This window comes from Lissotriton vulgaris, chromosome 3_1 (genome assembly GCF_964263255.1).
Source record: "Lissotriton vulgaris chromosome 3_1, aLisVul1.2, whole genome shotgun sequence".
NCBI classification, from domain to species: domain Eukaryota; kingdom Metazoa; phylum Chordata; class Amphibia; order Caudata; family Salamandridae; genus Lissotriton; species Lissotriton vulgaris.
Window position 1 is genome coordinate 289,647,220 of NC_141689.1, and position 26,874 is coordinate 289,674,093.

The 26,874-nt window shown below is 45.1% G+C and overlaps 1 protein-coding gene across 28 annotated transcripts in view; it reads left to right on the forward strand.

The window, feature by feature from the left end:
* NEDD4L (NEDD4 like E3 ubiquitin protein ligase) overlaps window positions 1-26,874 on the forward strand; it is a 1,724,212-nt gene that overhangs the window by 1,293,600 nt on the left and 403,738 nt on the right. For 24 of the 28 annotated variants that reach the window (XM_086960462.1, XM_086960464.1, XM_086960467.1 and 21 more), the window contains one exon: window positions 7,128-7,202. In XM_086960462.1, coding sequence (XP_086816588.1) covers window positions 7,128-7,202 — 75 coding nt within the window. The remainder of the gene's footprint in view (window positions 1-7,127; window positions 7,203-26,874) is intronic. The other 4 variants (XM_086960463.1, XM_086960466.1, XM_086960449.1 and 1 more) reach the window with 1 other exon arrangement.

A 26,874-nucleotide genomic window follows, 5' to 3' on the forward strand; every position in this document is an offset into this window, starting at 1 on the left:
CTCACATGTTTAACAGCTATATAAGTGCGGGGGGATGCCGCAGACGGGCAGCGGTTGGTTCGATTTGCCTAAAAACGTTATCTACTGCTCTTAGATCGGGGCTTTGTAGCATAAATTGGGGGAATTTGTTACTGTGTGTTTTTAGAACTATTTTAAAGTTAAAGGAGGCATCTTTTTACAAAATCGTAAAAATCGGCGGGAATTGTCTGTTTCAAAAGTCTGCTTTAATTTAAAGGGGGGATTTCTTGAAAAATTGGCACAAAAGAGTAACCTGTCCACTGAACCTTGCACTTTATTCGTTCAGTGGAACTCTGTTTCCTGAGTTCCATTTAGACCGGCCATCTTTGCCTTTCACATGTGGAACAGCTATTTATGGGGGGGAATGGTAAGCCAAAGGCAAGCCCGTCTGCGCCCATCAGCGGCCGGGACACGACCAGCGCCAGCCACCCTGATAGTTTGTCCTCGGGTATGTCAATGCATATGAGGTCAGATTTCTTAAATTTTCTCAACGTCTCTGCCAAACACTGTGACCTTGTACTTTCCCCAGTAAATATGGTAGGTCCATTATCCTGCTCAAAATGTAGAACGACAATCAGAGGCTCTTTTTCTTCAGCCACATTACCAATGAGCACTACGGTACCAGCTGGGGAAGCACCACAGGGGCATCATCAATGCCCGCTTCCTGAACAAACATGCACAAGAAATCTTAGTTCTTTTTACTTATGGCCAGTTCGAACACTTATTTATCACAAAGTCATGGCTTAAGGAATGTGCGCAATCCTGTCATTGCAAAGGTGCTGCCCTCGGGTTACTCCATTGTTGGGAAGGACAGAACTGAAGTTGGAGGCGGTTTGGCCATTATTTTTAGGGAGGGCCAACTAAGCCAAACTTTTGATTTAACCTCCTTACTAGTTGTACTCGTTTTTTTAATTTCACATGGGGTAGCACTTGTTCCACATGTACTTCACTATCTGTGCTTCACAATGCTGGGAGATTTCAATCTCGGTCTATACTGCAGCAATAATTCATATGTAACCCATTTCCTAGAAACCTTATATATTTTTGGTCTTCACTAATTGATCGCCTACCTCACACATAGTGCAGGCACACTCTTGATGGAGCCTGCTCTAACATTTCCAACATCGTAACAGAATCCCAAATCTGGCAGGCCTTGTCAGAAGATCATATGTTGATCCCTTTTCTGCTTAAATCTGAGTCCAGCAATTTACACCTCCTGTCGCCAGGCCTCCTGGCCCTCTCACCCCATCGCTACTGCTGCCATCTGGGCACTGCTGCTGGTCCGATTGGACAGGTGAATAGCTGTCGCTTGCCAATCGCTTCGTCCATGGTTCTTCGATAGGATGCAGTGTTTTACTCCTGTTCTCCGCATGGTAATCCTATCAGTAGGTATCGTACTGCTGAATGCTCGTTGGTCCATTTTTCCTGTGCGTTGTCTTAAAAGCATCAGGTATACAGCGATTTCCAAGGCGATGAGGCGAGCTCCGATAGTGGTAAAGGACAGCCCGTGCGGCCTTTTGACCCTCTTGGTCGCTCCGTCCTTCTTCCTGTTATTGGGCGGTTCGTACTTTCAAAAGACGTGCCCAATCATTACGCATATTTTTCACGGGCTTTCGCCCTTAGCACTTCCAGTGGTCTCGCCGCCATAAGGGGTTCCCCGCGGGCACTTATCTGGTCCGGCTTCCCCTACCCCGGCCTGTGTCACGTTTCCTTTGTGCACAAAAGCACATGCATTCACACCCTCTTAAACAACAGGCCTTACCACCCTTCGCACATGAATGAAACCTGCTGTTAAGACAGCTGCAGGGTTCTTAAAAGCATTTCTTTGTTTTCACCTTTATGTTTAACTTAGACTAAAGGTGCAGATTTAATATTTTTTGGGTGTTCAGAAACATCTCCAGGAGTATTCCTGGAAAGGTGCAATGTACTCCTAGAAAACATGTGATTTTTGTTTTTTTGCACTCACGTGTGAAGGCAGGTGTGCATGCTTATTTGTATATGGTGTGCAATTAAACATGCAAAAATGTAGCATGAGTCCCCTACCCTCCCCCCTCAGCAACCCTCATTTTTGTTCTCATGGGGAAATCCCATCTACTTCCCCAGCAGATGGCCCTTTCCTTCTCATTCCCACCTTTGTAAATGATCTGCTCCTGCCTTTGCCAGGATTAAATCTCTACCATGTGTGCAGGGTGGGAGAGTGGTTAGTGGAAAAAGTTAATGGATACAGACCTATAGGTATGTTTCTGTTCCCATCAATTATGGGCATCCCCCTCACGGGGAACTCCCACCCAAAAATCTGTGTATGACTAATGTTTTAAGGAGTGTTAAAGCGTGCTTCGTGAATAGCAAAAGTAGGGATTATATTTGTAGCAAAAAGGCTATTTGTGTATTTTTGTAAACTGAATTTACACACGGGAATAGCTTTAGCATGCTTCGTCATTTATGAATAGCGCAGACAGTGGATCCCCACCGAGACCAGGAAGACCGTCACCCAGGCCCTCGTCACCAGCCGACTGGACTACGGCAACGCCCTCTACGCCGGTACCACCGCCAAGCTCCAGAAGAGACTCCAGCGGATCCAGAACGCCTCAGCCAGACTCATCCTCGACATCCCACGAACCAGCCACATCTCCGGACATCTGAGAGACCTTCACTGGCTCCCAGTCAACAAAAGAATCACCTTCCGCCTCCTCACCCACGCACACAAAGCCCTACACGACCAAGGCCCAAGCTACCTCAACAGCCGAGTCAACTTCTACGCTTCCAAACGCCACCTCCGATCAGCCAACCACGCCCTCGCCGCCGTCCCCCGCATCCGAAGAGCGACTACAGGAGGAAGGTCCTTCTCCTACCTGGCCGCCAAGACCTGGAACTCCCTCCCGACCGACCTGCGCCTGACCCAAGACCACCTCTCCTTCAGGAAGAAGCTGAAGACCTGGCTGTTCGAGCAGTAGTGGCACCCCCCCACCCCCCACCCCCCCCCCCCCCCCCCAGCGCCTTGAGACCCTACGGGTATGTAGCGCGCTTTATAAGTGTCATTGATTGATTGATTGACAGTGCAATCACAGCATCATGAATGGGGCACATATCGGGAACACCAAAAAGACACTGATGCCCTTAATATCATTTATCCAAGCGGCGTAATTCAAATATATGATCTAAATCTTTGCACGAGGTGACGCAGCACTTTCCCTCGCTTGACATCAAGGAGACCAGCTGAAGGCCTTGGTACTCGGCGCCTCCAACAAGTGCCACGTTGGGAAGGAAGCATCGAACAGGAGCCATGTTCCCTTCTCGTCCACACTTGGACTTCCACAGCCCTAGATTGCACACTCGTTCTCCACAGCACCTAAGTGAATGTGCAGTCTAAACAGGTTCTTACTTTGTCACGCACCAGCTCTCGAGACGCCATGAATGCTTCGAAGCTTGCTTTAAACCTACGATGTATGGCCTCTTGCTCACAACCGTGACCAGTCCAGTCCACAGGGGTGTTATCTCCCCATGCATTACGGTTGGAACCCGTAGAGATGGATTGATATTGGCTCTTCGGTGGGCCTGTCAGTAGCCCTAACAACTGGACAATCGCTATAAACGGATGAATGTTTGAGTGTGATGGAGCTGTTTCTTTCAAGCTGCCTTTTGCTGTAGCTTAAAAATAATATTATGTGGCCTTGAACAGATGCCACTGTCTGTAGCACAGAGACTTATAAAAAAAATCTGGCAGAAGGAGCTCTTGCAGGCAGGACTGTTGGATCTTATGCTGCTGACCGGTCTGCCCACAGGCTGCAGAAAGATCAATATTTCAGCACAGATCAGAGTGACAGTAGCTTAATTGTCTCAGAAAGATGATCGAGCAGGGCAGATGTCATTACATAAGACGTTTGGAAAATAAACCTGTCAAACGTTAAGGTATTCGGGCATTGGTGCAAATGTGATGTGTTAAATTAACTAAAATAACGATATTTTATACTCCTCATAACATTGTTTATTGGCGTGCAGTGTGGCTGCCTATAAGTAGTTCTGATTTTAATTTGAAAGTGACACTTAAACTTACAGTACTTTGTACTTTAAAACAAGTGTTTATTAAAGATATGTCTTTTACATGGAGTATGTGCAGGTGGTAAGTAGTTACAAATTAATTCGTGCAAAATGCAAATAAGAATGACAAAACTATGTTATATGTGCAGCTGTAACTTCTAGTTGGTTAAACCCGCCCTGTCAAGAAGCCTTCTCACTTTTTAGGTCACGCCTAGAGCAGCGCATGCGCCGCTTGCTTGATTTTTAGTGAGGGGGTTTTCAAAGTGCTACCAGAGGCTATTTCTGGCCTCAAGCTGGCGGTAACACGCGCCTGCACGAGCGTAGCCCCATCTGTTTTTTCTCCGTCAGAAATTAAGTGCATCATGATCACTTTCACTTTCGGCAATTAAATGCATCGTGATCACTTTCACTTTTGGCGCTCGCGCGACCAATGCTTTTCGCACATGCTTGTTTTATTTTTACTATAAGAGCACGGAGACAGCAGACCACGCCCCTATATTTCACATCACCTCTAGTGGCTTCAAGCTGTGTGCCACTTCAAAGAGCACATTTTTGTTTTATTGAGAATGACTGGTAGATGTGTTGCGCTTTAACACAGCCCAGGGCACACAGATGTGACAGACGTGAAGGTCTTCACTAATAAACTTGTGTGTGATGAACTCTGTGATACTAGCTGTTGGAACACTCACACGAGTCCATGTGCAGCGTTGTACCTCTGTTTTAAAAATTAGACAGGCAGCACAATGCAAAGCGCTTGTTTTGTATGCAGCGCTGCATAGGACCATGGTGGCTGCTTTTCTCATAGAGCACTATGCACTGTCATTTGCATGCTGAGCGCAGCACTTGCTTTAGGGACACTGTGCTCAGTTTCATTTACTTTGATATTGAGTGCGGCTCCCGCTTTAAGGACACCGTACCGCGCTCGGTTTCATGTTTTTAAAGCTTTAATACTGAGCGCAGTGCCCGCTTCAGGGACACCGCGCTCGGTTTAATTTTTTAATTTTTTTTTTAACTTTAAGAGCACAGAGACGGCAGCCCACCCCCCTACATTTCGCGTGGCCTCTAGTGGCTTCGAGCTGTGTGCCACATCGAGGAGCACATTGTTGTTTTATTGAGATTCGCGCTTTAACACAGCCCAGGGCGCAAAGATGTGACAGATGTGAAGGTCTTCACTAATGAACTTGTGCGTGATGAACTCTGTGATACTAGCTGTTGGAACACTCACACGAGTCCAAGTGTGGTGTTGTACCTATGTTTTGAAAATTGGACCGGAAGCACAATGCAAATTTCACTGAAAATCTATTTGCTGCGAAAGTGGAAATATGCCATGCAATTTACATTATATATTGTTTCTCCATGCGATTGTATGATAGATTTTGTACAGAGCTTTATAGCACTAATGTGGTATTTTTATGTTATGCCATGTCATGGTGTGGCATTTGAGCTGCACTTATTACTAATGGCCTTGTCCACAAAGTACTATGTTATGTTATCTGGCAGTTGGATTGCACATAACTGCCACTGCTGTGAAATTTCTTTTCACATCTGCTCATCCTGAGTTCTAAGGCCTGTGGACTCCCGATTTGGGCACCACCAGGAATTTGCACGCGACACTTTATTCCGAATTTTATGGGGGAAAAAGAACATCTGAGATGTTCCTCCTATCGAGTTTTGTCCGAAAAAAACATTCGTGAAACATAAACAGAGGAAACTGGAAATAAGCAAAGCATGCAATAATTGATGTGCAGAGCTCCGGATGCAACACCGTGCCCTGAACAGGAACAATAATGCCTAAATATTGATTGTGGTATTACTGCACCTTGCGTGTTATTAATGATGGGCGTGGTATTGCCCCATTGTTTTACGCTTGAACTGGGAATAAGCCCCCCAGTCTGAGCCACAATAATGATGAAATCATGCAGCTGCGCCGTTTTTGTGCAGTTATGGGTTTGCCATAATTCCCACACAATCCACCATCTGCTACGCAATCAGCATATTTTAACCAAAAATTGTGTGTAGATCAAATGGACCTCAAGTTTCTCTAACACAGCAACGTGTTGCCATGTAGTGGAAGATCCTTGGCAAAGTTGACTGATCAACATTTCATTGCTTAGAGCTTTATCAGGGTCTTAAACTGTTACTAGTGCAAGAGAGAATCTACCTCTTTAGGACACTGCAGTATGGCCACCAGCACGGGAGGGGCTTCCTGCTCTGGTCTCGACCTGGACAAGGGGGTGTATCTCAAAATATTGGCTTTTTATTACTGACGTCCAATAATATTATGCAGGGCTTGAAATGGAAAAACATAAGTGCAGGTACTTGTTTCTGATAAGTGTTGGTACTCTCCAATTAAAAGTATTATATCTCTCTTGAGAAGTGCAGGTACTCTCCCTCTCAAAAATAACAAGCATTGGCATAGCCAATAGGTCTCGCCTTTGGGACCTGCTGCATAACTAAATACTTATAAGATTCCAAAGACGAGACCTATTGGCTATGCCAAAGCTTGTTAATTTTGGCGCCATTGCTTGTGTAAGGTCCTTGCCATCAGCGAGATGTCAGTATTTCTTCTCATAGCTCTGCCACTGCAGAAGTCACAAACCACGCTGCGACAGACTTGAGGTGTGTACTTGAGGATGTCTGTCTCTAGCTTTTTTAACCTAATTGACAAAACGCCGTTAATGACTTGAGAGCATGTTTCCAACCTGAACCCCACATCTTGTTGTCTGTTGGCAGTTGCCACAAATCTATTAATAAGAATTGATCACCAAGCCTAACAATATCCTTTGAGTCAATAGGGCAGGACTTGATTCACACGCTTCTTAAATAAGAATACATTTATCAACATTTTAATTCCGTTATCCATTTTTTGTTTGAATGAGCTTGATAACTTCATGCTTTAGTGAAGCACACGTGAAGTTGCAAAGAGAATGTCCCATGAACTTCATTGATGAAAATAAATGTATAAAGACTTTTCTCATTCTTATGCCATTCTTACAGGAAAAAAAAAATTCTGGTTCTTGGCCTGTCAATATCAAGTCTGAGTTGGTCGATAATCTTTCTATTTTCTCCAGCAGAGGGAACCTTCCTCCAGGTTGAGGTCCTGCAGTGTTACAGATGGAATAAGCGACCCGTCTCTCCTGTCCTTGGTAAGCTTAAATTCATTAATTAGATTCACTCTTTTATAAGTGTATAATCAACTTGGTATGATCACTTCTTTAAAATCCCATAGAGATGTCTAGGCACATAAAATAAGTAAATGGGGCTGAAGTAAGTTGTTTTTCGTAAGTACCAGGAAGTATACTTATGGCATATGCATTCAGTTTTCTTACCAAAGGGATGCACATTTCTAAGTCAGACAGTTTAAAAAAAAAATAATATTTTGTATGTTTGCACGAGCATACTATTCATAAACATATATGGTGAACATACAACAGGTGTAAGTGTGTGGCATCTGCTGTATGTTTGTGTCATTTAGCTGTAACAAGCTTTCAGCAGCCAGTCAGGTGCCTAGCTTTCGGGAGGGCGCCGGTTGTCTTGATTTTGACCCCATAATAAGTATAATCTGCATTTGATAATTGAATCCAGTTGAGTATGGAAAGATCTGAGTTGGGTTTCACTTGGACTCATAAGTACTTATAGCACAGACACATACACATTTTAACCTAGGAAGCACTGCCTTAGACAGCCCTTCTTTCTCTTGAACGCACATCGCCAACAGATCAAAATAAATGTTCTCCATTGTGAAGGATTTCATCTCACCAGCAGCCGCCTCCAACTAGATCACTCCCTTGCAGATCCTCTCTCAATTGTTTATGAACAAAATCAACCTACAATCGGACCCAACAGACCTAGTCAAATGCCTCCCGATTTTATCCAGAGATCCAATGCTAACTGCATGGCCAGTCTTCACCCCCCAGAAGAAACCACCACCACCAGAAAGTAAGTGCACTCATGGGCCCCATTGGACCCTTGCCCCTAACACTCCTACTCCAGAGGACTGCAGCATATCCGTGCCATGGTCACACCCATTCTTCTGAATGCCTCCACCGCTTCCGCCATCTTCCCGGGTGCTTGGAAACGCACAACTTTCCTCCTATTGCTGAAGAAAGCCTCTGGAGACCCTTCAACGGTTGCCAACTACAGGCTGATCTCACAGCTCAAAAACTGCCCTCATTGTCACCACAGATGACAGCTGCATGACTCTGGACAGAGAGAACATGACACCTTTCATCCTCCTCGGACCTCTCGGCAGCATTTGACAGTCTCACAACCTATCCTCCTCCAACACCTACATAACTTCAGAAACCAAGGGGGTGCACTCCAATGGATCTGCTTCTTTGTGACTAGAAGGACTGGGTCAGTCATCCTGGCATCATACACCTCTGATGCCAGTGACTTCATCTGTTGAGTTTTGCAAGGGTCTTCCCTGAGCCTGACCTCCCTTAACGCATACACAATCCCTTTCTGCTCTCACAGCATCAGCGTCCTCTCCTACATTGACAGCATGCAACTCATTCTCCCTCTCTTTGACAAGACGCCCAGTACTCGGATCAAGTTCAGTGCCTGCATGACTGAAATCACCCATTGGATGAAGACCAACTGTCTAAAGCTAAACACCGACAAGACGGAAATTAAGTTTTTTCGGGAAGTCCATTTCAGTGTGGGACTTTTTCTGGTAGCCAACAAAGTTAGGACGAACACCTACCCCCACCACCCACGCCAAGATCCCCAAGATAGCCATTAACAGAAAACTCAACATGACTGCCCAAGTCAACTCAGTCACTGTCTGATTCTTCCATACCCTGAAGATGCGGAGGAAGATTTCTAAATGTTTCCCAATCAACACCCAGAAATCTATCATACACTCCCTGGTCACATGAAAGCTGGAATACAGGAACACACTCAATGCCAGGATCAACCTCCCATGCCGCTCTCACATCCAACCACACCTGAAGGAGCTCCACTGGTTCCTTGTATGCTAACGTGTACAATTCAAGATTCTCACCCACACTCTCAAGACACTACATAACATATGCCAAGCATACCTCAACATTCACATCTGCCTTTACAAATCTTCCAAACACCTCCACTTGTTCAGACTCCTACTTGCACACATACCACGCATATGAAAAGCCAGATTCGGCGGTCAAGCTTTCTCCTACATCGCTCCTAAAGCGTGGATCGCCTTATCACTACACTCAAGAGCGTCTTCATCAGTTCTTGAACTCCAAAAGAAACTGAAGACCTAGCTTTTTGAGTAGTCCCACTAGGCCCAAGGTTTGGCTAGGCTCACACATGCTCAGTCCCAGGAAACCTTTTAAGGGGAAAATGCGCTCTACAAATCTGCTCAACATAACATTGCATGTTCAATCAAAGGCATTTATTAAGCTGCATTGACTTCTGTTGACCGTCAATGATCTGATGCAGAAGCCATCTTCGGCCTGCATCGGCGAGCGAGTGCTTCGAGTCTACTGCAAACTCTACATTGGCTCCCCATCCGGAAGCGGATAATATTCAAGGCCATGACACTGGCTCACAAAGCGCTGCATGCTGCGGGAGCCCAATACTTACAAAAGAGGCTGGCTTTCTACCTTCCGGCATGATCTTTAAGATCGGAGTCTCTTGCACTGGCAGTAGTCCCCCATATAAAAAAAGCCCGCATCGGAGGACGGTCTTTTAGGTTGCTGGCCCCTCAGTTGTGGAACTCTTTACCTTTGCTTTTGCGTTCCACGTCTAACTTACTCGCTTTCAGGAAGAGTTTAAAGACCTGGCTCTTTACTCGCTAGAGACTTTTTGCCCCATCCTTGGTTCTGCCTTTTTATCTTTTCACTGTTATGTTTTGTCTGTTCTTTCTCCTAGGTCTGGAGCACAAAGCGCCGGGACACTCCTCTGGAGTAGCCGCGCGCTATAGAAGACCTATAATAACATAACATATAATAACATAACATAACAACCCATTAATATTGAAAACTGTGCTCCTAGCCCTTTTGGCCCTATGTTTTGAAGCTTGTTTGTGTCCTTAAGGGCTCATAGACGATAGCGCCTAGACTCAAATGTGCAATTGATTAACTAGCCTTTTTCCAAAAATGTATTCTGTGAGTGCTGGGAGCTACCATTTTCTGTTGTTGAAAAGTTAGGTGATGGAACAAGTAGTATGCAAATTTCCCACGGTTCCTGAGATTTTGGTACCTAGCTCGTCTACATCACCTGTTTTGTACCCACCCAAGAATTACCGTTTTATAAAGAGCACCTCAAACAAGCGATGCTCCTGATGGTACGTAAATGTCCTCTGTATAGCGCTACACTAATTATTGCAGGTGATCTATCCTATAAATTTGTAACATAAAAATAAAACTAGCCTTGAAGTTACATGAGCATACCTGCACTGGGCAGTTGGCTCATTAGCACACAAAGCTCTTGACAAATTGGAAGATAGGGCCTGAAAGTTGATACACATAGATCACTGCAGCACACCCCCAGCCTTGTGAGCTAACTCATTGGGGTCGGAAAATGTAAACTGCAGGTGACAGTTTTCCTGAAGGTGAATGCTTCCATACAACACAATGATCTAATAAATGTGAAAGGCTACAATATTGTTGTTTCTGTATATTGTGATTCTTGCCTTCAGCACAATAGTCAAAGCCTCTTCTGTCCCAATTCCAGTCATTCACTTTACAACTCCTGCTTGAAGTACCATCTTTTTGTCTCGTGCCTGAGACAGGACATGCACTGTCCCTCGCAAGACATTTTGAGAGCTGGCCCATTGCTTATTGCTGGTTGGCTTTATCACCACTGTAATTTACTTTCTTCTCCTTGGTCAGCGTGTGCTGTGCCAGCTTCTCTTCACCTTATGTTGGGCCCTCCTCTGGAGCATAGCCCAAGTACTAGCCCTTCCTCTGCTCGTCCTTTCAGGACCACTTTATTTTCTCATTTAAGCACCCTATAAAACTATGTGTTTGCAAGACTTTTCTCTCATGTGCTTCCATCCCCCTTTGTGAATTCTGTTACCAAGGTGCTTTTGTTCACCACCTTAACTCTTTCCAATGAGCTTCTGCGCCCCTGTGCTGCTCTCTTGCCCCCACCTTTCCTTTGTTGTGCTCTGCGTTGTTGCCTGCCCCATCCTCCACCCTCCATTGTGCTCAGTGTTGATGCGGTTCTTACAGCCACCCTCTCATTGTGCTTCGTACTGCCTCGGTTATAGAGAGAAGCTTCATTAGCAGCCTTGCTAGGTTGCTCCTAGACTCTGGATTGCCTTGCACCACAAGTAAGTAGGGGTCAGTCCCTCTACACTGGAACAGGTATTGCTACCACCGAGAGCAATCTGTATCAGCGTGGGGATATGGCATCTGGTATACTCCAGATGTACAATGCCTTCATCAGACGGGGTTTTACTGTGAGGCCTCTGTGGTAGCTCTTATACCCCAGATATGTACTGTATATTTTAAACGAGTTGTGTCCTCTGTGTGCTTGCTTATATGCAGTACACACCCGAGGCCTATCTGGCCTACCATGTCTCCTGTTACACACAGGATAAGAGTATGAGCCAACACCTGCCTGGCTTACACTTTGAACTTGAAATGCCTGCTGCGGCACCAAAACAAGCACGTGGAAAGCCATGTATCTCCTACGAGAGCTACTTTGTCTTTGGTAATGTCTTTTTGCCATGTTGTACAGCAGTGCAGCTGCTATGCAGCATGGCCGAAAGGTAACAATAATAAACTAAAAGAAAGCTCTCTGACGCAGCCAACGATAATGGCATTAAAGCATGAAATGATGTATTTTTAAACACAGAATTGAATTGTTTTGGTACATTTTCCGTTTTAAATCAACTGGATGGTTTTATCACTAATTGCGCCTGAAGCAGACAGTCATTTTAAACTGAGCAGGTGTAAGTAAATTATAAACCTATGTACATGTAAATATGTAAAGAAATCTTAAGCAGTAGCAAGCTGGGGCAGAGTAAAGGCCAAAGAATGGTGACCATGCTTATTGAGATCATATCCGAAATGTTTGCATTATTGAGACGTTCTAGCACGTAAAATAATCATTCACAGCCTCGGCCACAGCTCTCCTGTCTTCTATGTAGGTGACAGTTTCATACTGAACATTAAGGGTGTACATAAGAACAAATATTACTCCATTGCTGTGGCTGATTCTGAATCTCCACGTTCGACAACTGTTCATGAGCGTTCAGGTATACACTTTGTTTCGAAAAGCAGTTGGTTTGTCAGTGTCGAGTTTGGCCGGTTGAATGCATGGCGCTACAGGGCAAGACATGGTGGTTGGCTATGGCATCAGTTGCTACTGTAGTTCCGTAGTATAGGTAGAATGTGTCCGCTAGTTAGCAAATGCAGTGTGAGTTGCAGCTGAATGCAGTCGCTTCTCAAGAGGTACAGTCGAATTAATTCACCCATTACTTCCTATTCTCCATAATCATTCACTTGCTCCGTACTTTCCCTAGATAATACAAATTAGCAGCACGGCATCAAATGAGCAAGAAATGCACCCTCAGGCGCATTGGCAGTAAGAATTGTGCTTGTAATAATGCACATGAATCAGTTTGTCTTTTAAATACACCTCATTAGCGTGATCTTAGTTATTTATGCTGATTTACCTTAATTTGACTTTCAAATATTTTCATATACATTTTGTGCCACCCAAGTGACAGTCGCAAAAGAATTATTTTAGATCATGTTTTGCAGTTCAACATGTGAGAAAATATTGGTATTGCAGTTTCTAAATGTAAACATTCAACAGATTCAAAATATGTACTTAAGCACATGTCCAAATGTACATTAGCAAGTAGAGTATCATTCTTTATGTAACAGAATTAAATGTCAGAAAGATAATTTGCTCCTCTTAATAGTAAGCTTTCTGTTACCTGTTTTAGAGGAGTTTAGATATTATAATTCATTCAAATGTCTATTTAAATGCAATTATTGTAAATGTCTAATTAAACATGGGGTAAAGTAACCTCTGCAGTGCAGTATAATGATATTGCAAGTCACAGAGGAGTACCGTGATCACATGGAGTAACCAGACCGAAGGACACTTTCCCTTAATATTTAGCGCAACTCTGAGGAGACTTCTAATATTATCCTTTTAACTATGGCAGATAATATTGTATTCCTGATAATGTATGATCAAACCATTAGCCTTCCCACAAACTTCCTAAATACTTAGTGTCTTGCTCTTTGATATGAAAGAAATAGTGTTTGCGGACTTGAAAAATAAAAACTGAATCTCTAGTGCGAATTAAACACACCAAAAAGCATCCAGTTTCTTATACAACAGCTTACTGCCCCGCCAGACATCTTAGATCCGCGGAGGCTCATCAACTAGTGGTACCACGCACCAAGACTGTTTCCTGGGGAGACAGGCGCTTTGTGGTTACAGCAGCCAGACTCTGGAATGCCTTACCACTTCAGATTCGGTCATGTCAATCCCAGCTCCAGTTTCGAAAGCTGATAAAAACATGGCTGTTCAATCAGTAATTTCTTTTTAATCTGGTATGGAATCGAAATTTGCCTAGCTTACGTAACGATAAGTTTCAATTCTATTAAGGACATGGAGGCGAGGATTATGATTTTCTTCCTTCGCTTTTCTACTTATCCAAAAAACACAGCAGCCTTAGAAAAGCTCCAATCCATGTTTAAACTGCAGAAAAACATAGCAAACAAATGTCTTTTTAAAGTTTATAAGTTCGGAACGAACTACAGCTCCTATGAGCCTTCCAACATTAGTCCTTCTATTATGTCCACTCCAGGTATGATAGCCAGTCCTTCCTCAACCTTCCTCCTCTTTCTTCGCGCTGGTTACGCACATTCCTCATTGGTCTTGCTTGGAACCGTCATTTCCTAGCAGAAAAAGCGACAGCGTAAGAGAAGCACCAAACTCCACTGACAGTAATGTTAGCAATGAAAAAGAAACTCAGTCCAGTGGAACCCTTCCTTCTGGCCTTTAGAATATGGCTCTTCCCCCATGCCTAAGAGAGTAGTGAAAAGCCTTGGGATTCTTATTGATGAAGACTCATCTCTCAAATAATAGATTGGAGCTATGTCATCCTCTTGCCATTTACATCTTCGAAGAATAAGGAAAACACGCATATATTTTACAGGGAAAGCATTTATTCAAATGATAATCGCCCTAGTGATATTGCAGATTGACTATGCAAATGCCCTCTACCTGGGCCTCCCTACAGGATCAATTCACAGGTTGCAATTTGTGCAAAATCAGATGGACGGGCTTCTCCCAACCACGACATTGTCATACTAAGCCACTTATGGAAAAGCTCCACTGGCTCTCTGTGGCCCATAGGACCATCTTTAAAACATCCTGTACGATTTTGAAGGCTCTTCATGGTAAAAGCCCCAGTTTTATATTGACCAGACTTCCGCGCCAAATTCCCACACAGCATCTGAGAGCTCATCTCAACTTACTAACGGTGCCAAGAAGCAAAAGGAAAAGGCAAAGAGGGGCTCCTCTTACATGGAACACCCTCCCCGTGGATATTAGATCAGTATCCAACTACGGGAAATTCAGGAGACTCTTAAAAACGTGGTTGTTCTGACAATCCTATGCGTAAATTGGTGATCATGCTTTCCTATGCTACTAGCTCCAGGAGACCTAATGAAGAACGTGCGCACTATAAGTGACCCAAAACATAACTTACTTTGTGACCTGTCTTTCACCTTTTCATATATTATGACTTCACAACTCAACTGTAACCATGATAAAAGTTGAGCAGCTATGTCATTTCATGAATATCAATAAATAGAGATGTCACACCTCAACTCTGATAAGGAAATTAGAGACAGGCTTTTATAAAGATATTGCAGGCTCCCTTGTATTATCTGCATAAGTATACTTCGACTCCTGTGATTTCACCTAAAAACAAAGGCGCACCTATGAGGCCCCTACAGTGCTATAGGTTGCTTTAAAAGGATGGGTTAGAATGATGGGCCTTGGCTATGGTGTGCGTAACTAGATGTCATACGAAATTGAACAGAAAAACCGGAGAAGAAAGGTAAAACAGTGTTTGATTATAGCTGTGTGCTTGCTTGGGTAAAGAGAAACATATGAACAGAAAACATAAACCATTACTCCACTACCATTGTTTTAGTTGAATCTGTTTTATCAAGAAACTCATCATGCATACATTTTGTCTTCATAAATTTAATGTGCACATCGTAGTTGCATAAGCAGTTAACAACCATAAATCCACCAGTATTGTTTGTCTCAAAACTTTGCGAACATGCACTGTTTTCCTTCATAAATTTACTATGGATATCATAGTTGCACCACATTTCTTGACTTTAGTCTTTATCCACTTGACTTCAAACATTCTTTGGATTTTCTTGTTATGTTCCGGAATTGTCATTGCACTCCCAAACTTGTATTCTTCCTTGTTTTTTCTCTCACACTTGCTGTTCCCCAAGCTGTATACCGTCATGATTGCATTAGGTAGTGCCCAGTCACCAAAGTTACCTGGTGCACTGCTTGATTATGAACTGCAACTCTAGTCTGTCTAACCTGGATCCTCACGAGTAACTTACTGCTCTGATTATGAATCATGCCAGTGTCGCATGATCGTCTTCCGGAGAAGCATATGGTTAATATAGGTTTACTTGGACACTATAACCACAGAGATATGCTTTCCAAAATGCAATTGTTCAGGAGAACGAGTCTGATAGTTTGGTTTCAAGCAGATTTCTTTGGATTTATTTGCATTCCAAGTAGCATGGATGCCTTACCTCAGTAAGAATAGGTTGAAAATGCTTGAGGAACAGGACTTACAGGATTACAGTCAGTTATATGTGACGAAATTCTAACTAAGGCGTGTTACAGAGAGGATAATCCTTCTAGATTGATTGCTGATTTAACTTGTATGGTAGTCAGGACACTGTTGAGCTACCCCTCGTGGAATCTAGCATCATTCGTAAGTCTGGTCAACATTACTGCAGCTGAATTTAAAATACTGAATGTGGCAAAATCTTGAATGCTTTAAATCTTCAGGGGAATAATATGGATGGCAGTGATGAATATCAGAAGTTTGAATCCTATATTTGTAAGGATATTGATCATCTCTTGTAACATTCAATATGCTAGATTCATGAGTTAGCCATTATTTTTTTCCAAACTTATATCACTTTTCTAGATGCTTGTAAAAGTTATTGATCTACGGTAAGAATCTCTTTTTCAAGTAAGCTCCTTGAGCTGGGCTCATACACCTGCTACAGAGCGGCAGGATACCCTCAGGGGTGATTAGCGTGCTATACCTAAAAAAAAAAAATCTTTCACTCTTTTATCCCTCCATTATCCTTTTCAATCGAAATTAACATACTAACATGTTCACTTCTCATATTCCATATTAAACTATACTAATATACTCCCCAAATAACTGAATAACATATCAACAACTCAAATTACGTCATATTTTTTTTACTATACTAATTTTCAACAGTAATCCTTTATGGGTTCCGGAGTGGCGTGCTACTTGCCAGAAAAGTGATTCAACACCGGTCAGGGGTAACAAGTGCTGTATGAATGCAAATCTTTCTTCCTCTTTATCCCTCTGCTAACCTTCTCACTCCAAGTTAACTGACTAATATCCACCACTGAAATTACTTCATATTTCACCATATTAATTCACCACTAATCCTTTGTAGGCTCCCTGAATAGGGTGCTTCAGCAAGCGCTATATAAATACAAACCTTTGTCCTCCTCTATCCTTCTGCTATCATTCCAAATCCAAATAAGTGACTAACCTATCCACCACTTAAAATGTACTTGCATGTTTCACTATACTAATTCAACACTAATCCTCTAGGGGTCCCGGAGTAGCGTGCTACTCGCGGAAAAAGCGCTTTGACGCCTCGTCAGTGGTAGTACGCGCTATATAAATGCAATTACAATACAATACAATACAATACAATACAATAAAGGCACCAATAACATAACATTGGTCCCCTCTCTCTTGTTTAAGCATTTTCCACTGCGTAATATGACTATTAAAGGAATAAATTTATTAAATATCATTCTGGCTGCTTCTTTCCATTTTAAATCACTGCTACATTCAGCTATGATTCAGTGTTGCTTCAAACATATTAACCTGTTCTCCCTTTCATATTTTCTGTTCAAACAGCATCAGTGTTTGCTGTTTGTGAACCTTGTTTGAAGTCTTTAGTTGTTTTTTAAAGTTTATTTTATTGTATTCCTGTACCTCTTCTTGGGTACATTGTTATTTTAAGAGACATATAGGTGCTAAAGAGCACAAAAGATAATTTCACACTAAAAAAGATAGAGGACATACAAAGGAGAGTATGTAAACAATCAATATATTGTCCACTTATATATGTGGAAGTTGGTACTAAATCAATAAAATTAAAAGCTGAATATCCAGTTTCTTTCTTAAAGTCCGACAATAGTAGAGAGAACACTCTGAAGAGTAATACTCTTGCGTGCTCAGGAGATAAATATAAGGTCTGTTGGCCCATTTACATTTTTTTTGTTGAGTAGTCTTGATATTTTAAGATGAGGAAAATTATTACCACGGAAACTCGTATTCACAGATCAAGATTGGTGGAACTTCATGCTGGAACAGACAATCTAGTGGTATGGTGGAATATATTCATTTAAAACCGCAGGGCAGAAATGTAGAGTTTCTGGTTGTGGAATCATAGGTGTAAATGTATATTCACATATTGATAAGCTCTTGGGTGTTTATATAGCATTTGCACTACTTTCCCACCATGCAAACATGTGTAAAATTTGCCCCAGTCAATGGCAGAAATAAGCATGTTTCCATTGTGGGATTGGCAAGGGAATTCAGCCATATTTAACAGTGGTACAGTGGAAGATATTTTTATAAGGGGGAAATATTTTCCCTTTGAAGAAAAAATAGATATGGAAATGCTCAACTGTTAATGTAATTAATTTATCGAAATTCTACATTGATGGATTTTACTTATTAGAGTACTGCACACGACAGGCCTAAGTTTTCTGAGGCCCTCCAGGGATTCTTTATGAATCCTAAATGCTTTCGGTATTTGCTGCAATCATAGGAGTAATGAACAAGTTACTTACCTTTGGTAACGCTTTTTCTGGTGGATACAGTATCTGCCTGTGGATTCCTCACCTTATGACTATCCCCAGCGACAGCATTCCACAGAAACTTTTTCCTAGCTCTCCACACCGACGAGGTCGTCACAATGGCTTGGCTCCACTCGCTGCTCCGCATGATGTCACTGGAGCCATAAGAAGACCACGTTGTCGTGATGTCAGTTCCACCCATTTTTTCCGTGCCTCTGAGGCAAACGGGCGGACCGACCATAGAGACAATGTATACATAGTACACAGTATTCGCACAAATACACAGTGTAAAGGGAAATAGGAAAGCAAAGAAAGCAAACATTTCCTATAACCCTACACAAAGGCAAGCATAGGCAATACAAAATGACAATATGAAACAACCATATTAACCAATACCTCTTTTAAGGTATAAAAGGGTGGACAATGGGGAGGTGGATGGGTCAGTGAGGAATCCACAGGCAGATACTGTATCCACCACAAAAAGCGTTACCAAAGGTAAGTAACTTGTTCTTCTGATGGATACATCTGCCTGTTTTCCTCACCTTATGAATAGAATCCCACAGCAGTCCCACTCCCGGAGGAGGGTGTCCACCCTTCTATACCAAAAAGTCCTGCAAAACAAACTGCGCAAAATGGCCGTCCCGCCTCACTTCTGAATCTAAGCAGTACTGCTTCGCGAAAGTGTGAAGGGAGGTCAAGGTTGCTTCCTTACAGACTTCCAACACAGGAACACCCCTGGACAAGGCAGAAGTAGAAGATTTAGCCCTGGTGGAGTGAGCTCTAATGCCTTCAGGAGGCTCCTTACCAGCCAGAGCGTAGCAGATCTTGATGCACAAGATGATCCATCTGGATAAAGTGCGCTTGTGCCCCGCCTTGCCCTTCATGTGTCCATCGCAGCCCACAAAGAGCTGATCGTCCTGTCGCAAGTCCTTCATTCTATCCAGATAGAAATTAATCGCCCTCTTAGGATCCAAGCGGTGAAGCCTCTCCTCCTTCTTGGAAGGGTGAGGGGGAGGATATAAAGTAGGGAGGGTAATGGACTTCCCTGGATGGAAGGGAGTTACCACCTTAGGCAGAAAAGCAGCCCTGTTCCTGAGGACTATCCTTTCAGCATATATATTGTCAAAAACGGAGGCTTTGAATTCAAAGCCTGAAGCTCACTCACCCTCCTGGCCGCGGTGATAGCCACAAGGAAGACCGGCTTGAATGACAGCAGTCTCAAAGGACAACTATGCATAGGTTCAAAAGGGGAACCCATTAAAAAAGTTAAAACTAAATTTAAATCCCACTGAGGCATAATGAAGGGAGTGGGTGGAAACATGTTAGTAAGCCCTTTAAAGAACCTTAAAACAATCGGAGATTTAAAAAGAGACGGCTCACCAGGCAAACAAAGAAATGCCGATAAAGCCGATAAATATCCTTTAACAGTAGCCACAGCACAACCCTGCTGGCCCAAATGCAACAAAAACAAAGAACATCAGAAAGATGAGCTTTTAAGGGACCAATAGACTTCTCTCCACACCAGTTAACACATTTAGACCACCTGTAGGAGTAGATAGACTTGATGGAGTGTTTCCTGGCCGATAATATAACATCTACTCGTCAGGCAGGAGAGAGAAAGAATTCAGGTTGCCCCGTTCCATCTCCAGGCATGAAGGCGCAGGCTCTGGAGGTGGAGGTGTAGAACCTGCCCCTCCGACTGCGAAAGGAGGTCTACCCTGAGAGGGAGATGGAGCGGAGGGTGCAACGAAAGGTGAAGGAGGTATGTGTACCACACCCTTCTTGGCCAATCGGGGGCGATCAATGTAACTTGGGCCTTGTCTTGGTGAATCCTCCTCAGAACCCGAGGAATCAACGGTATGGGAGGAAACGCCTAAAGGAGTTTTGAGCCCCAACTCAACTGAAACGCATCCCCTAACGCTCCCTGCCTCGTAAACTGGAGACTGCAGAATGACGTGCAGTGGGCGTTCTCGAGACTTGTAAACAGGTCCATCCGAGGACTTCCCCCACGTCCGGAAGATGTTTAACTATCTCCGGATGAAGCCTCCACTCGTGGTCGTCGGAGAACTCCCGACTGAGACTGTCCGCACGTACGTTCAACACCCCGGCCAGATGATTTGCCATTAAACAAATCCGATGGTCCTAAGCCCATGTCCAGAACCGCATCGCCTCTCTGCAGAGACGGTAAGACCCTACTCCTCCCTGCTTGTTGACGTACCACATCGCGGCAGTGTTGTCCGTCAGGACTTGTACCGACTGACCGCGAAGTGAAGGAAGAAAGGCCTTGAGCGCCAAAATTATCGCCCGCAATTCCAGAAGATTGATATGAAGCAATCTTTCCTCTGGAGACCAAAGTCCCTTGTACTCCAGATCCCCAGATAAGCACCCCACCCTAGGGTAGAGGCATCCGTTATCACTGTCGCCACTGATGGAGGAAGATGAAAGGGCTTTCCTTGAGACAGATTGCCCTCCACGCTCCACCAAGACAGATCCACTTAAGCTTCTCTGGAGATCCTGACTGGCTCCCTGAGATCTCCGTTGTGCTGATACCACTGCCTGCGGAGGCACCACTGGAGTGCCCTCTTGTGCCAGCGTGCATAGTTGACCAGCAGAATGCAGGAAGCGAACAGACAGAGCAAGCGAAGGACCTTCAAAACCGGAACAACCGCTCCATTGTGAAACAAGGGAATAATTTCCTGAATGTCATGAATCTTTGCAGAGGCGGGAAAGCTCGACACACAGTGGTATCCAGTTCTGCCCCTATGAGAACAGGTTGCGCTGTAAGGACACCAGGTGAGACTTAGGCACATTTATCGAAAAACCCAATTTGTACAACAGCTGGGTTGTTACCTGCAGATGACGACTAACCATTTCTGGCGACTCTGCCTTCAGTAGCCAGTCTTCCACGTAGGGGAAAACCAGAATCCCACTGCCATCACCTTGGTGAAGACTCGAGGTGCAGTAGTAAGACCAAACGGAAGGACCGCAAACTGGTAGTGTTGCGAACCAACAGTAAAACGGAGATACTTCCTGTGCAACTTTAGGATTGGGATGTGAAAATACGCATCCTGCAAGTCTATGGACACCATCCAGTCCTCTTGTTGCAGTGCCTGAAGAACCTGCGCTAGGGTGAGCATCTTCAATCTCTCCTGCTTGAGAAACTGATTCAAGATTCTGAGGTCCAGGATAGGACGTAACCTGCCATCCTTCTTTGGGATCAGGAAATACCTGGAGTAGCATCCCTGACCCCTTTCCTGCTCCGGAACCACCTCTAATGCACCTGTTTGTAATAGGACAAGAACATCCTTCTGAAGGAGAAGTAAATGATCCTCCATGCAGAACCCTTGGCAAGGAGGATCAGGAGGAGGGAATTCCTTGAAGTGAAGGGCGTACCCATTTTCTACCACATCTAAAATCCAAAGGTCCGAAGTGATTAATGTCCAATCCTGTAGAAAATGGGTAAACCGCCTCCCCACTGGACCTGCATGATCCAGGATGGCGGATCTAGGGCTGCTTTCCTGCATTACCAGGAGGGGTTGGGGAGGTAGAGAAGTGTGAGAAGGAAGGCTGATGCCCGGCTCCACGAAGGCGACTTCTGACTTTACCTCTATAGGATTTGTACAAGGGGTTTTGTTGCTGTTGCTGCTGCTGTGACTACCTGAAACTTCGAAACAAGACTTCCCGAAACCATGGTATCTTCTATATCCATAACCCTTCACCTGAGTCTGCAGACCGAAAGACTTGGCTGTGGCCTTACTGTCCGTAAATCTTTGCAGAGCAGAATCAGCTTTCTCTCCAAACAGTCTAGACCCATCAAAGGGTAGGTCGAGAAGGGCAGCTTGTACATCAGGAGAGAACCCAGAAAACCTCAACCACGCATGTCTTCTTGTTGAACTGGATAAACCCATCACCCTGGCAACCAAATCCGCCGTGTCTAGGCCAGGCTGGATGACCTGCCGAGCTGCACCCTGTGTCTGCCAGCACCTCACTTAAATTTCCCCCATCTTCCGCAGATAATTTTGGAAGAAGGTGTTTGGCAGAGTCCACAAGGGCATGAATGTATCTACCCAATAGACAGGTAGCATTGGTAGACTTCAGAGCCATACTAGCTGATGAGAAGACCTTTTTTGCAGATTGTTCCAACTTCTTGGAATCCATGTCAGCAGGAGCCTGCGGAAAAGCACCCGTGGACTGCGTGGAACAAGAATCTGCACAACCAAACTCTCAGGAGAGGGGTGTTATGAAAGGAACACCGGATCCCCTGGAGCAGGCCTATATCTTCTGGACACCGACCTTGAAACTGCAGGAGCAGAAAGAGGGTTGCGTCACACATCAACGATGGGTTCAGTTAAGGCATCATTGAATGGCAAGAGTGGCTCAACCACAGAGGACAGACGACGGAGAATGAATCACCTCTGTGAGCAAATTAGGCTTATACTCAGCCAAAGGGAGCTGCAAATCCAAGAGCTCTGCAGCCTTCCTTATCACGGTATGATAAGGTGCAACTTCTTTTGAGGGTGAAGCCTTCTGTGAAGCAAACTCCCAATCCGGGGAAGTATCGAGTCCACTTGCCTCACGCAAACCCTCAAACATACCCTCTGTATCATAGACTTCACCTTCCTCCATCTCTTCAGCCTGGTACTGCTCCTCCTCTAACAACCTCTGCTCTTCTCTGACGCCGCAACCGAAGATGCGCTTGAGGAGTTCACGAAGGTTCACAGGATGGAGCCGGGGACTGCACATACGGCGTCAACATCCTCGGAGCCGGAAACTGCCAGCAGGGCGTCATCTGCATAAATGGCACAAAGTGGGCCAGAGGATACTGGTGAGACACACCCAAATTAAATGCCATAGGACCCATGGGATCCAAAAGTGCACCAGAGGGGTGCGAGGCCCTGGCGAACACACAAATACATTGCATTTAAAAAATTCGATGGATCCGAACCCGGCGCTGGAAATTGTGGGTGCTGAGCCAGTTCGAGATCCAAACGAGGCACCTCTGTAGTCAGAGCCAGCAGCGATGCCGCAGGAGCCGAAGGAACCTCAGCATCAGCCGGATTTTACACACCCGCTGGAGTCAGTGAAAATATTGGCATTGGTGACTGCGCCCGAGTCCGTTTTTTTTTTTTTCTTCAAACAATTGTTATTGATATGAAAGCACAAAATACATCAGTCCAGCAAGTGAATAGGTACCATGTGCAGTGGCATTCCTCAAGGTAATTAAAGTGACAAACATTACGGCCATCTTCAGAATAGTCCCTTTGCGACATACATTTTCCGGCAACACCTATAGAGGAAGCCAAGTGTGGAAACATGATCAAGACCCCCATTCACACACCCCTACACCCCCCCACCCCCACCCCTCTGTAACATTCCCCAACTGTTCCTCCCTAACTCAACCCCCCCCCCCCCCCCCCCCCCCCCTACATCCCTCCCCCTCCCGGGCGTGTCGAAGAGTGTCTTCAATAGAGTGTAAAGAAGCCTAATGCTGCGGACGTATGCAGCAACTGGACCCAAAGCATATCGCGTGGATTGGACGTCTCACTGTACAGGAAGGGGATAGCATTTTAAACACCCAAGCAAAATTAGGTACCTACGATCACTGTGACATAATACAGTGGGTATGTTTCAGGGTAAACCAGGTAGAACGTACTTCAAATCAACAGGTTAGGACGTGTATATGGGAAACCACCCCCATCTCCGCCCAAGTCAACCCCTCTAGAAGGCCAAATACTCGGCCAACCAGTAGGAACCGAGTTCGGACGCCAGTTGCATAAGTAATGTCGGTGCAATTGGGACGTGGATGTCGGGGCGGGCTTCCTCCCCCTCCGACAAAAAAAAACATCCTCAGCTACCTTTTCACCTCAGTGTGAACTTATCCCAGGACCATCCTCAAGACCCACCTCCTCCTCATCCTCTGGGAGTGTGAGCTCTGTGACAAGTCGTTCCCATGCTCTCGCCCTCTCCAACGCCTGTTCGGTACCCGTTCGGTGTGCAATTTGAAGCCGGACCTCTCCCTCACACCGGGCCCATTTACTAAATTCAGCTTTCAATTGAACTAGGCAGGGCCTTTATTCGCCTTCCATTGGGTGGTTCTGGATCTCTTGGCTAGAAGGTAGCCCAGGTCTATAAATTTACTAGCGATTTTATTCTTGGAGGTGTGAGGAAACCAATGGAGAATGCACTGTGCCATGGAGGGTTGTAGGTATCTTTCAGTGATTTTTCTCAGCAAAGCCGTTACTCCCTGCCAAAAGGGCTCAAGCAGCGTGCAGTCCCTTAGCATATGCTTAAAATCAGCCTCATCCATGGAACATCTAGGGCAGGACGCCAACTGGGTTGGGAAGTATTTATGAAGGCGGGCAGGTGTGAGGTAAGCCCTATGCAGGATGTAAAAATGCACCAATTGGAACCGTGCGTTGCCCGTACTTTTCTAAGCTCTATCCACTATTATGCCCCATGCCGCATCTGGAATGTCACAACCTAAATCTGTTTCCCATTTTGTTTTTAAAGCTGTTAAAGGGACCAGGGGTGACCATCTTAAGTAGAGCCACTCGCCCCGCAACTGACAATGGTAGAGTGCTCCAGAACTCAAAGTTTGCTTTGGTTCCCCTGATCACCTACCCCACGTTCCCTTCCAGAATGTCCGCCTGCTCATGGTAAATCACTGTGCCCAAATACGGAAGCCGCTGCTCTTCCCAGTTCACCCCGTCTACGGATTGAGGGTAAGTCCTACCCCCGCACCGGGAACAGACATGACTTCGCCCAGTTGACCTTCAGCCCCGCCATCACACTAAGGGCTCGCAACAGCGACTTCGCACATTCCAGATCCACATCAGTATCCGCCAGGAACATTAAGGGGTCATCAGCATAAAGGGCTATATGATGGACCTGTCCATATACGTCCAGTCCGGCCTGCGATACGCCTGCCCCAATCGAGCATGCGCCGCGAGGGGCTCGATCGCTAAGGCAAACAATAATGGGGAGAGAGGACAACCCTGACGCGTGCCACGACCCACCCTACAGGCTTCTGATATTACTCTCCCTGTCCTAACTCTGGCCGTAGAATCCGCGTACAGCAAAGCCGTCCAACTCACAAAGTCAGAACCTAGACCCATCCGCCGCATAACATGAAACAAGTATTCCCATTCTAAACTGTCGAAAGCTTTTTCGATATTTACGGCAAAGATAGCAGCAGTATCCTCCTCGTAGGAATCCGCCTCCAAAACATGCAGAAGCCGTCGTATATTAAGCGCTGTGTTGCGGGCAGGTATAAACCGAGACTGATTAGCGTGTCAACTTGGTCTAATGGGGCAACAGCAGAGTCGCTAAGATTTTGCTCAGGATTTTATAATCTAGGTTGAGCATGATCAGCGGACGGTAAGCTGTTCTATCCCAGGGTTGTTTGCCTGGTTTCAATAAAGGAATAATGATCGCCTCTCTGGTGGACTCCAGTAACCTACCCAATTTCTTGGCTTCATTATATAATCCCACAAGGCGAGGGGCAAGGAGATCAATATAAGTAAGGTAGAATTCTACTGAGAAGCCATCAGAACCGGGCGTTTTATTACGGGCCATATCTTTGATGGCTACCCGCACCTCAAAGGCCCGACCCAGCAACTTCGCGGCCTCGTCCTCCAATTCTGGCAAGTTCAAACCCACCGTGAATTCCTGCAACTCTTCGGTAGATGGAAGCACACGGCTACGGTATAACTCCGTGTAGTAGTCATAAAACAGTTTGTTAATCCCTTGTTGGTCATATCGGGCCCGCCCCCCTTGGTCTCTCAGCTCCATGATGATCGAACTGCGACGAGCTGGATTAGCCAGCCAGGCCAAGAGCGCCCCCGATGTATCTCTTTCTGAATGCGCCCGTGTGCTATAATTTTTATAATCAAAGCAACGTAATCGTTCTACATTCGCTGCTACTGCCTCCTTTACCTCTAATAATTCAGCCTGCATATCCGGATGTTCAGGTCGCTCCCTCTCTAAAACCCTCAAACGTTCATCATCTCTTCGTATTTCCTGTAATAGAGCCTTCCGGGTTCCCGCTACTGCTGAAATACTTCGGCCTCGAACAACTGCTTTACAGGCATCCCATTCAACGGTCACCGAACCCGCAGACCCCTCGTTGATTCGAAAATAATCCTCAATGGCCGAGGCTATAGTAGTGCGGAATACTTGATCCTCGAGCGCCTCCGGGCGCAAAAGCCATATAGGGATTTTGGGGTGCAGCCGCGTCCATCCCAGCTGAACCAGCAATGGGTTATGGTCTGAAATGGTTCGAGTGAGATACTCACTCCGGGAAATCTCTCCCTGTACGTGCGGGGAACAGAGAAAAGCGTCAAGTCGGACATGTAATTTGTGGAGGGCAGAGATAAAGGAGTAGTCTCTGACCAAGGGCTGTTGAACCCTCCAGGTATCCAGAAGCCACCAGGTCTGCTGCCAGGTAGATCTAGCCACTGCGAGCTTGCCGGTTGGCGTATTCGGAAGGGGGGGTGAGACCGATCGAGGTCAATATCCGCTACACAATTAAAATCTCCTCCAAGTAGCAGTGGCCCTACCAGTACTGACGCCAGCTTGTGGGATAGGAGAGAGAAAAAGGCGGGCTGTTCCACATTAGGTGCAAAGACACATCCCAGCGTTAAGTCTCTACCGTCTAATTTCCCCTGTACCACCACATACCTGCCCTCAGGGTCTAACATCTGTGAGGTGCACTGGAAGGGAACCCCC